The sequence below is a fragment of the Nicotiana tabacum genome, chromosome 12 (genome assembly GCF_000715075.1).
Source record: "Nicotiana tabacum cultivar K326 chromosome 12, ASM71507v2, whole genome shotgun sequence".
Classification (NCBI taxonomy): domain Eukaryota; kingdom Viridiplantae; phylum Streptophyta; class Magnoliopsida; order Solanales; family Solanaceae; genus Nicotiana; species Nicotiana tabacum.
The window spans coordinates 131,306,230-131,318,552 of NC_134091.1; the positions used below are offsets into that span (position 1 = coordinate 131,306,230).

General features: G+C 35.5%; 1 protein-coding gene and 1 pseudogene across 1 annotated transcript; both read left to right on the forward strand.

Moving 5' to 3' along the window:
* The first annotated feature begins 2,640 nt into the window (after positions 1-2,640).
* On the forward strand, positions 2,641-5,337 carry LOC142166980 (uncharacterized). The gene is made up of 8 exons (XM_075227124.1): positions 2,641-2,957; positions 3,033-3,120; positions 3,213-3,298; positions 4,044-4,122; positions 4,218-4,277; positions 4,586-4,707; positions 4,832-4,903; positions 4,986-5,337. Exons 1-8 carry the CDS (start codon positions 2,656-2,658, stop codon positions 5,086-5,088), a joined length of 912 nt encoding a protein of 303 aa, XP_075083225.1. The 5' UTR covers positions 2,641-2,655; the 3' UTR covers positions 5,089-5,337.
* A 407-nt stretch (positions 5,338-5,744) lies between these two features.
* Positions 5,745-12,323, forward strand: LOC142167395 (uncharacterized; annotated as a pseudogene).

Sequence of the window (12,323 nt, forward strand, 5' to 3'; positions counted from 1 at the left end):
GCACAGTTCAAAACCGAACCGAAACCGATAGGCTTATTGGCTTATTGGTATTGGATTATTGGGTAATGGATGGTGGACGGATCGGAATTTTATAATTAACGGCTTAACGATTTGGGGGCGGATTACTCAATTTTCTTATCGGTTAACCGTTAACCCGTTAAGAATTTTTATATTTACACTTTTACCTCTATGTATATAAAGTACTATTGAAACCCTAAATGGCTAAATCCCTAATTTTTATTTTCTAATTCCCAATTGTGTGCGGCCACCAGAGGCAGAGAAGTCATCCTTCTCGTCTCTCTCTTGAACTGAGAACTAAGAAGTCGAAAAATCGAAATCTGAATTATTAATACATGTATGTATGTATGTATGAGTAGTCTTGATGGTATTACAAATTTGGTTAATACGTATATGATAATATGAGTAGTCTTGAATACTCTTCAATTCAAAAATACTATTTGATTATATCTTAGATGGTATTAAAAATTTGGTATTGATTTGAAATAATTTGGTATTGATTGAATGATTGTTCAAAAAACTTCTATTTGATTTAGCCGATAAGTCGTCCGACAACCGCCCGATAATTGTTAATCTGATACCAATTCGCTCGTTGTCTTATTGGATGGCTAGCGGATTATTACATTTATAATCCGATAATTATTAAGCCGAACCATTAAACGTAATTATCCGCCCAATAAGTACCCCTGCTCTAAAAGTCATAATAATAATCTCATAGAATATTATTGAAGTATAAGATAACAGGCTAGATTTTAGATCTGTATGTAAGATTACTCTCGAAGATTAAGGGCGTGATTGGTTTCAATTTTCTATTCTCTTTAAATAATTAGGAAATGAGTTTCTCCTATTTGCTTTCACATAAGAATACAATAGAAATTAATAGGAACGAAGTTTGAAGATTCAAGCATGATATTTGTCTTCGTATAAAAAAAAAATGGGGCTAGAATTTGAAATTTATGGATTCTAAGATAAGTATTGAACCATAGCGAGCGACTAAAATCTTTCTATACAAAAAATAAAGACTAAATCTATTTGTGCATATTAAAATAAAAAGGACTAAATGTTTTAAAAGGAGCTTATAGAGTTGCAAGCTGATTTTCATTGTTTAAAATTTTAATTTTATTTTCTAAAAAATATAACTTTAACAATGCAATGTAAAGTTATGATTAGCCGTAATAGTTCAAAGATAAAAAAATTTATATTTTAGATTAACATAGTTTATTTCATGATACAATAATAATTGTTTATTTGCATCATGAAACAATAACAATTATTATTGTATCATGAAATAAACTATGTTAATCTAAAATATAAATTTTTTTATCTTTGAACTATTACGGCTAATCATAACTTTACATTGCATTGTTAAAGTTATATTTTTTAGAAAATAAAATTAAAATTTTAAACAATGAAAATCAGCTTGCAACTCTATAAGCTCCTTTTAAAACATTTAGTCCTTTTTATTTTAATATGCACAAATAGATTTAGTCTTTATTTTTTGTATAGAAAGATTTTAGTCGCTCGCTATGGTTCAATACTTATCTTAGAATCCATAAATTTCAAATTCTAGCCCCATTTTTTTTTTATACGAAGACAAATATCATGCTTGAATCTTCAAACTTCGTTCCTATTAATTTCTATTGTATTCTTATGTGAAAGCAAATAGGAGAAACTCATTTCCTAATTATTTAAAGAGAATAGAAAATTGAAACCAATCACGCCCTTAATCTTCGAGAGTAATCTTACATACAGATCTAAAATCTAGCCTGTTATCTTATACTTCAATAATATTCTATGAGATTATTATTATGACTTTTAGAGCAGGGGTACTTATTGGGCGGATAATTACGTTTAATGGTTCGGCTTAATAATTATCGGATTATAAATGTAATAATCCGCTAGCCATCCAATAAGACAACGAGCGAATTGGTATCAGATTAACAATTATCGGGCGGTTGTCGGACGACTTATCGGCTAAATCAAATAGAAGTTTTTTGAACAATCATTCAATCAATACCAAATTATTTCAAATCAATACCAAATTTTTAATACCATCTAAGATATAATCAAATAGTATTTTTGAATTGAAGAGTATTCAAGACTACTCATATTATCATATACGTATTAACCAAATTTGTAATACCATCAAGACTACTCATACATACATACATACATGTATTAATAATTCAGATTTCGATTTTTCGACTTCTTAGTTCTCAGTTCAAGAGAGAGACGAGAAGGATGACTTCTCTGCCTCTGGTGGCCGCACACAATTGGGAATTAGAAAATAAAAATTAGGGATTTAGCCATTTAGGGTTTCAATAGTACTTTATATACATAGAGGTAAAAGTGTAAATATAAAAATTCTTAACGGGTTAACGGTTAACCGATAAGAAAATTGAGTAATCCGCCCCCAAATCGTTAAGCCGTTAATTATAAAATTCCGATCCGTCCACCATCCATTACCCAATAATCCAATACCAATAAGCCAATAAGCCTATCGGTTTCGGTTCGGTTTTGAACTGTGCTATTTTAGAGTGGAAGTCGTTAAAATCTAACGGCTAATTACTTTAATTAAATAATTTATTAAAGTAGAGATATAAATAAAGAGATTTTATGTGCAAGATAAAGCTAAGAATGCATCCGATGTCTTTTACACATCAACAATTCATCCACTTTAATCCTCCTCAAGTGGCGGCGCTATGGAGTGTCTCTTCACGTCGTTCGCTATCAATTAGAAAGAGGGAGATGGAATGTTTGACGATTACTGCTGCTGCAGCTTCATTTTTCAATTCGGGAGATTTAAGTGCAGATGCTACTAGTAGTAGCAGTGCCAAAGGGTCGGGAACCACCGCCAGAGGGCGGAGGCTGTTGAAGGTCAGGGAGGAGAAGAGGAAACGTGAATATGAACGTCTCCACAACTACCCTGCTTGGGCCAAGTCTTTTTCTTTCTCCCTTGATTTTATTCTATTCTATGTTACATGGATTCCCAACATTTCTTTTTGTTTTTTCAGAGTGTTAGAAGATGCTTGTAAGCATGACACTGAGCTTCGTGCTGTGCTTGGTGATAGTATTGGCAATCCAGAGCTTATGAGGAAAAGGGTGGGTGCTATTTTATCCTTTTCTAAATACTCCACTTTTTATTGATTAAATTTTGAATTATACCTTTCAATTCCTTTTCTCCATTTTGATAGGTCCAAGACAGAGTTCGAACCAAGGGCCAAAATTTTTACAAGTCTAAAACAGGATCTGTGCTTGCATTCAAAGTCAGCTTTAGAGAGTAATTAAATTCTGACCATACATGATGCATCTTCCGTCTTCTTCAAATTCCCTGGTGTAGTGCACTTCATTCTGTTAAATATAAAAGTGAATCAGGAGAGTTAATCTGAGTTATTATAATTCAAATACATGGCCTTTTGGTTTGTTATTCGTGCTTTATATTTCTTAACATCAGCTGTCACAAAGCCGCAAATGCTTTGCAGATATTTATAGGCCCTTATACAATAAATTGTTCAGTAGTTTTAGTTGAGTGTCTTTGCAGAACGTATATGTTTTTGGTATGAAGGAAAATATTTTCATAGTTCCTGATTGGTGAATGAAATATACTGTGTCGAAATAATAATAAGTATGGATAAATAGTTTCAAGTATTGGAAAGTTTGCTTTTTGAGCAACTACTCTCTTGGGGAAATTTTCGTCTCCTCGAGTAAGGGTGTCCCTTTTCTTTACCTTTTTGATGGGTTTATTTCGAATATCCTTTATCCAAAAACCCATTGAACCAATCACACCCTTATGCATATTCTATGGCTAGCATCAAGTCTGTTAGATGTAGTGGTGCACCCATCCCCATCAAATCCTTGGTCCGGTGCTGTCCGTGAGGTCTTTTCGGCCATGAACTTGGGCTATGACACTAAGTTAACAATATAATCATTAAACTGAAAATGTTGCCTATTATTGCAATATTCTTTTTTATTCTTTGCTATAATGTTAAGATATATCACTCACTGCATCTAACTTGAATTGACAGTTTTAATCCTCTTGATTCGTACATATGGTTCGAATTATACGGCTCACCATCTGATCAAGACGTTAACCTTCTCGGCAGTGTATGTTGTTTTCTTCTCTGTTCTCACATCACATGACTTACTTTTAGCCTACTGAGTTTGATAACTTGAGGAAGATCTTTTGCTCCTAATGGCAGGTTATCCAGGCATGGTATGTCATCGGCCGGTTAGGCGCATTTAACTCATCTAATTTGCAGGTGAATACCTATTATTTCTTTGTCCTGCCGTTGTTTAGTGTTGTCGTTCCCATCACTCTGCTTCCTTAGCAAGTAACCAATCATTAAGTGGAGTACTTACAATCATCATCCTTTAAGTTCTTAATACCTTATAACAAGATGGTATTATGTCAGGTTGTAACTGTATGAAGTTATTAGTTCTATTCTGTGCTTGATCATTTTAGTTCATTCATCCCCTTTTTTCTTTTCTGAAATTTTTGATTGCAAAGAATTGAAATCTCCCTTTAACATGATTGGGTAAGGTTCATATTTGTGTTACATGAATGCAGCTGGGGGGTTCATCGTTGGAGTTTGATCCTCTTTATGATGCAGACAAAGGCTCCAAGGTGATGCCTTCATCGTTCCATGACATAAGTAATGTTGAATTCCAGGACAATTGGTGCAGAGTTTGGTATGCCTTTCTTTGCACCTTTTTCATTTAAATTTACAAATATTTCGTTAAAGATTCCTTGTAATGCTTCTTTTCTTTAGTGTGGAAAAACTTACTTATTTCAACTTGGTCATGTGTATAATAGGGTGGATCTTGGTACAGCTGATTTCTTCTCAATTGATGTACTTCTCAATTGCTTGACTGTATTGAGCTCAGAGTAAGCATTTCACTATCAAATTTATGAGTGGTTGACATCATCTTAAGCTCTGAGATGCTAACATGTGTAGTTCACTATGCAGATATTTAGGCATTCAACAAGTGGTTTTTGGTGGTCGTCGGATGGGTGATTGGGAAGAGGGAATGACCAACTCTGATGACGGATACAAATATTTTGAAATTTGACGGAGGAAATGCAACAAAATCGAGAATCAGCTGGGATGAAATGGATAGGGATTTATCAAGCAAATGAAATATTTAGCTTTTCAATTTGAAGAGAGATGAAGTTTTGTAGTATTATCCTTATGATACGATAGTATTTGGGATAGGACTCCGTTACTGTATTAATGATAGTAGTGAAGTTAAATGATTAGAAAAAGTGATTAATGTGGAGAGCTAATGATAGTATATCTATAATAGCTTTTTCATACTCAATTTCTCTAGCCCCCCTTGCGTTTGGATGTAGCACATCAATTCTGGGATACTTCTGACCTGTTTCCTAGAAAGTAGTAGAAATAGGCAGCTACCTTTCATGTGAACGGTATCCCCGGTTTGGAGACTTGTATGTTATAAAGAGTTGGGATTAAGGATAAGTTGTTGTTACACTTACATTAGTTAGGATTGGAGACTTGTATGTTATAAAGAGATAAAGAAACACACAATTAATTTATTGAAGGCTAAATATGCTTAGCCAAATATCACGAGAACCTAAATCAGAATTTACCATAACTCAAGGATCAAAAGTTCATTTATCCCTTTAGTAAAATAAGAATTCAAAATGTATATTTTAGTTTCTAATGAGGGAGCATAAGAATTCAAACTGAAAATATTTTAGTGTTAAAATGGTAGGAGCATGTGAAATCTGTAGGTTATGTTTTGAACTTTTACTCTTAGAAGAGGGAAAAGAGTTGAAGTTAAGGTCTATCGACATTTGTGATTTCTTTTTTGTTGCTTGTATTACTTCCTACACAGGTGTCTGATGTTTACAAACGACCAAACTCGGAACTATGTCATGCTAAAGCTTCACATGATGAAGCCTCTCACATTTCTGATAACCGAGATGTCCAGATGTTGGGTCAAATAAAGCATGGCTCATGCCGTCCTCGAGCAATATTATTCAAATTACTTGCAGATACTGTAGGTCTTGAAAGCTGGCTAGTTGTGGTGAGCTTGAAAATTATTTTTGCTTGCACATTTCTGTTTATCTCTAAAATTAGGACTAAACATTGTCTTGCTACTTGTTACTATGAATTGTTGCTAACATTTCTTTAATTTCCATATCTGCTTGTATTTTACTTATTATAATTTTATGTTTCGCAAATCAGGGTTTACCTGCTGAAGGAGCGTCCAAGTGTGAAGAATCTTATAAGCACGTCTATACTAGTTGTGCTAAATTCTGTGGAGCTACTTGTTGACCTTATGCGTTTTCCTGGTCAACTTATTCCTTGAACAACCAAGGCTATTTTCCTAACCCACGTAGCTGCTGGGGAGAGTGATTCTGCAGAAAATGATTCCAGCGATTCACCTCCGGAGCCGAACAGCCCCCTCTATGGGGTTTCAGAGAGAAACGATACTGATAGGTTAGAAGGAAATTATTCTTCATTTTGAATATATTCAATTGCGATTTTGTTTCTATACTCTTCTTCTGTTGTGTGATGAGAATTTTCTATTTAGTTTTCATACTCTTCTTCTATTCATACTACCTTCCCAGACCCCACGTGTGGGAATACAATGGGTAATGTTGTTGTTGTACTCTTCTTCTGTTGCGTGATGAGAATCTTCATAGACATACTGTAACTTCCCTTAGAAATTTCTTTTTCTTTGGTGGAGAAACAGATTGTTACTCACTTATATGTTGTATTCTGTTATTTTAAACTGATCTTCCATTTTGACAGTTCTGAGAAAGATGACATCCTCCAGTATCAGAGGAGATTTGAAGCATCCTCAAATGCTGCTGGATATTCGTTGAGGAATATGATGTTGCGTTCTAACACTTCAATTGACAGAAAACTGAGGTATTATTTAGCTCGTACTGAGACCCTCTTTGAGTGTAAAACATTCTGAGCGTCCATTTGTTGGATTACTTTTGGAAACTAAGGTATTATTTTGCTTCTTTCGTATTAAATCATTTCTGTACCAGTTTGTCGCATAGTGAACCTAATACTGCTACAACGGTTTGGAGAAGAGGTCGCAGGAAAGTTATAACAGAACCGAGGACTGCAAGTTCAAGGTTTTCTTTTTCATGACCCAGACTCTACTCTTTTTTTTTCCGTACCATGATTTTTCAATATTTTGGACTTCTGATAATATATTTATTCACAGTCCTGTCATGTTTGGGTCTATTCATGCTTGCACATCTCTCAGTATGTTACATGAATTTGGGTGTGAATGTTATGAAACACACAGGTAAATTTATTAGTAGGTTTTCTGAAGGCATCACTTCTCTACGTCAATGTTACCAAAACTTTGTTGCCGTGAACATATCCTTGATTGGATAATCAGAACGATGCTGCTGAGCAGGTCATGTAGGGCATAGTTGAAGACACATCTATCATGTTGGGTTGCGTTAAAGTAAATGATAACATGCTTCTAAAACAGAGTGTTTGAGGTCTTTGTGTTCTGAGATTAAGGTACTTGTACTTATCAAAAAGCCAGTTAGACCAACCATATTGTAGTTAGACCAGCCATTTTGTATGGGGCAGAGTGTTGGCCAATTAAGAACTCACATATCCAGAAGATGAAAATAGCAAAAATGAGAATGTTGAGGTGGATATCCGGGCACACTAGGACGGATAAGATTAGGATTAAAGTTATTCGGGAGAAGGAGGGCATGGCTCCTATGGATGATAAAATGCGGGAAGCGAGGGTAAGATGGTTCGGGCACGTACGGAGGAGAAGCCTAGATGCCTCGATAAGGAGGTGTGAGCGGTTGGTTTTGGCGGGTACGAGAAGAGGTAGAGGGCGGCCTAAGAAGTATTGGGGAGAGTTGATCAGGCAGGACATGACGTGGTTTCAGATTTCCGAGGACATGGCCCTTGATAGGAAGGTGTGGAGGTCGAGCATTAGGGTTGTAGATTAGGAGGTAGTTGAGCATTGTTCTACTTCGGGTGTGAGGCTAGCCTGATAGGGTTTCGTCTTAGATTGATAGTGGTTAATGTTGTGTTCACACTATTCTCCTGTTTTCCATAGTATCAGGCTTATTTACTTGTTATTGTTATTGCTTTTTATCTATTTTCTGGTTCTTATGTCGCTGTTATTATTTCTATGGTTTCTGATGGTACTGATGTATTTGTCTCTTTTCGTCTTCTTGAGCCGAGGGTCTTTCGGAAACAACCCCTCTACTCCCTCGTGTTAGGGGTAAGGTCTGCGTACTCACTACCCTACCCAGACCCACTTGTGGGATTTAACTGGGTTGTTGTTGTACACTTGTACTTATCAAAAAGATTAGGGTTCTTTGTGCATTGCATATTGCATAACGTCGCGGGAGTGTCAAATTTGATTGGTTGGCTTTTTATGTGATTTAATTCCATTGTAATATTAGACACTACTATACGATTATCTTTACTCTATACACATAGATCCTTGTCAGAAGATGAGGATGATCTTGCAATGTTGTGATCCTTGGTGCTGTCGCTAAGTTTTGATTGAGTGTAGAAGTAGAATCTTATTGGTGACACATATCTGGTTCTCTGGGAATTATTCTGAAATTGGATGAGCAAGCATGAAAGAATGCGATTGTTCCTATAAGTGAAAGTGTTAAGCTAAAAATACTTCCCCCCTGAATTAATGTAATAGAAGACTCTGAGAAAGGAATTTCCAGGCTTTTTTTTGACAAATGATGGTTACAAGTTACAATACCTTAAGTCGCTACTCGGCTTTGACAGCTCATGGTAGAGCATACATTTGGGGTACCTCCTGTATGAATAGTTTCTACTGTAACTTGACATGTGAGATTGTAGATATAACTTATTGATCCATAGGGAAGATAAGGATATGCATATATTTTTAAGAGCTTGGCATGGTTTTTGTTTCAATCCCTGAATCTGTCTAGTGTATCTAATGAATAAACTGGGACTTAGATGTTTATGTATTTAATAAACATTAAAGTAACTATTATCTGCATTTACTTGAACTGTGCTGTGCAATATCTTAATGTGTAGTTGTGTTCTTTTTTCTCATGTTTCAATTGTATTACTCCCTCCGTTTTAATTTTATGTGAACCCATTTGACTGGGCAAAGAGTTTAAGAAAATAGAAAAGACTTTTAAATTTGTGGTGTAAAATGAGGCACATATATTTTGTGTGGCTATAAATTATTGCATAAAGGTAAATTGTTTCCAAATAAGGAAAGAGGTCATTATTTTTGGCACTGACTAAAAAGTAAATAGGTTCACATAAATTGAAACGGAGGGAGTATATTCTTTCAGTCCCGAGCATCCTTCATTTAGAGCACATGGACGGTCCATGGTTAGTGGTGATAACAAAACATTCAGGGATTATTCAGATGATGTTGCTACTTCAAGGTATCTGATTCAGTCCTGTTTTCTGTTTCCTCTGACAGTATAACTGCAAAATTTACAAATCACAATCAATTATATTGTAACTTTTGGCCCTCCCATTATTTGGTCTATATCAGGTATTTTTCTCATTCATGTTTAGTGGCTCCCAGTTTACACCCTTTGGTTCATACACTTAGGTTAGAAGTAATAAAAGAGGTCAATGATGCTTGAATATAAGTTCCGAATCTTATACTTTAAGATCACTTTATGTCGCATTGACTTCTCACGAGCCATCTCATGTGAGATTGTATAATTGATGAAATTCTACTCTGAAGTTAATCATGGCCGAAATTCTAGTATGGATATCGGACTTCTTTATCAATCATCAAGGTACAACATTATGATACAACAACAACAACAACCCAGTATAATCCCATTAGTGGGGTTTGGGGAGGGTAGTGTGTACGCAGACCTTACCCCTACCTTGGGGTAAAGAGGCTGTTTCCGATAGACCCTCGGCTCCCTCCCTCTAAGAACTCCCCACCTTGCTCTTGGGGTAACTCGAACTCACAACCTCTTGGTTGGAAGTGGAGGGTGCTTACCACTAGAGCAACCCACTCTTGTTGTACAACATTATGATAGAGTTGGAAAATTTGAAGTGTTGTGAATGAGTATAATTTCTGAAACGCTGATAATGAGTAAAGAGTGCCTTGATTTAGAAGAAAAAGTATAAACTACAGGGCAGTTCTTGGTATCTTTTTGTGGGTAGGTGACTTTGTGTTGTCAACGGACATATTTCGTCAACATCTGAAATGAGATGTCAGCAAATGATTTTTTCTTGACTATTGAGAAATCCGTCTGGGGCCAACCGTAGGACCAACCATAACATTCAGAACTCGGATATAATGGGCAAGTCCCTCTGCCCTTCTCCACAAAAATACTAGGCTTAATTTGCATGGCGTGGGGCTCGAACTTGTGACCTAAGTCACAAGTCCCTCAACCTTTGCCACTTGAACTAAGCCCATGGGCAATGTCAGGCTGTCAGCAAATGATTTTGGGAGCTCACTTTATAAAAAAAGATTTTGGGTCTAGCACACGCTTTACATGGATGTGATGTCTTTGATATTATGTTAATAGCTTATAGAGAAACTCTAACGATACCCGATCGTTTTCCCGTCAACATAAATAGAGCCCATGCAAACCAATGTTAATCAAAGCAATCTTCCTATTTTCCTTCTTCTCCTCCTGGCTTTGTTCCCGTGCTCCATTTTGTCGTTCTCCACTGGACTCAGTTCCCACTTTGATCCAAATCATTGCCTTATTGGTGATGCTTAGATCACTAAAGATGTCTCCTTTTTGCAACTCACTGACCCATCAATGTCTTCTCAGGGTTCCAGATTTGTCTTCCAGAGAAGAATAACCTTCAAGTTTCTCGACTCCAGTTCATTTTCAATTGACTTCTCATTCTCTATCTCACTCCACAATTGTGATGGTCTTTTGTAATTGTTCCTACCAATTTCTCATCCAAGTCTTCCAGGAGACACTTTGGGCTTCTTAATGAAATCTGTTTTTTTGGGATTGAGTTTGATACTTTATTGAGTGAAATGTGGGGATAAAAATGCCAATCATGTAGGTGTGTCCGTGGGTATTATTTATGCAAAGTCGACCAAGAAGGCACCTTTCTTTTGTAGTTAGCTCACCTGAACTGCACATGCTGAAAACTCCGTTTATTTTGACAGAAAAAGTAGCAAATTTCTTTACTTATAGGGATTAGGATACATTAAGGATCATTTCCATCAGGTTTATACATTACCGAGTGCAACCAAAGCTCATACGTTAGGGACCGTTTTGATCATTTTCTCGATAGTTTGTAGATAAATTTAAGCCACTTAAATTCATATTGGGCTCAAAATGAGTTGTAAGCTTTTAAATTTTTCCCATCCATTTATGCCTTCAGCAATTGATTTGAGATTGGTTGTTTTATTGTACCTTAGTGCAATTCACTGAGATGCTTAGGTGTCGGCTAACCCAAAAACTATTTTCAACATGCTGTTAAAATTAAGGGGTACATACTTTTGATAGCAAAGGAGAACAATACATGGGCAAACAACATGAGCCAGTTGTAGCTTTCAGTATGATACTGCAGTTGTTTTTTTTGCTATGGGAAATTCTCTTACCTCTTTTTATAGACCATCTCGGAGTAAAATTAAAACCTCTTTAAAATGGAAAAACTATGTGCAGTTTGTTCATTTTTTCTGTTCTCAACAGAACTACATTACCTTTTCATATTTTTATGGGGAGAGGTAATACCAAAAATGCTAGTGTACATCTAAGTCAAAATATGCGCAGGTTCTAAACTTTTATACTCGTAAAATGCACCCTGTTTCCTGTTAATAACTGAATCAACATATCAGGATTGTCAAATATTATTATTATTTTTTATATGTTACCCTTTGAATTTTTTTTTTCCTTTTGAGAATTCTGAGTTCCCTATTGTTTCTGTGTTTCACAGGTCAGAAGGTGCATCAACATCAGAAACACGAAGATTACGAAGAAGAAGCATTAGTATAACTCCAGAAATTGGTGATGATATCGTAAGGTCAATGTTTCTACTATAATGGTCTTATCAACAGTGCTTACTACAGCTCTATTATACATTGGCTCATTTTTTCCTGTACAAATTTTGTGCAAATCTGAACGTGTTGATTCCTACTGTGTCATTATACCTATCTTCCTGGCAGATTCCAAGAAGTTTCTCAGCTGTGTTTTATTTGAAAAAGTTTATAAAGTTTTTCATGTTCACAAACAAAGGTAATTGATATAGTTTATAAAGTTTCTCAGCTTACTAGGTTTAAAAATTGTAAACTTACGCTATTGAAAATAAATTGATCATGCGAATCTTATATACATTGATATTTTGGTA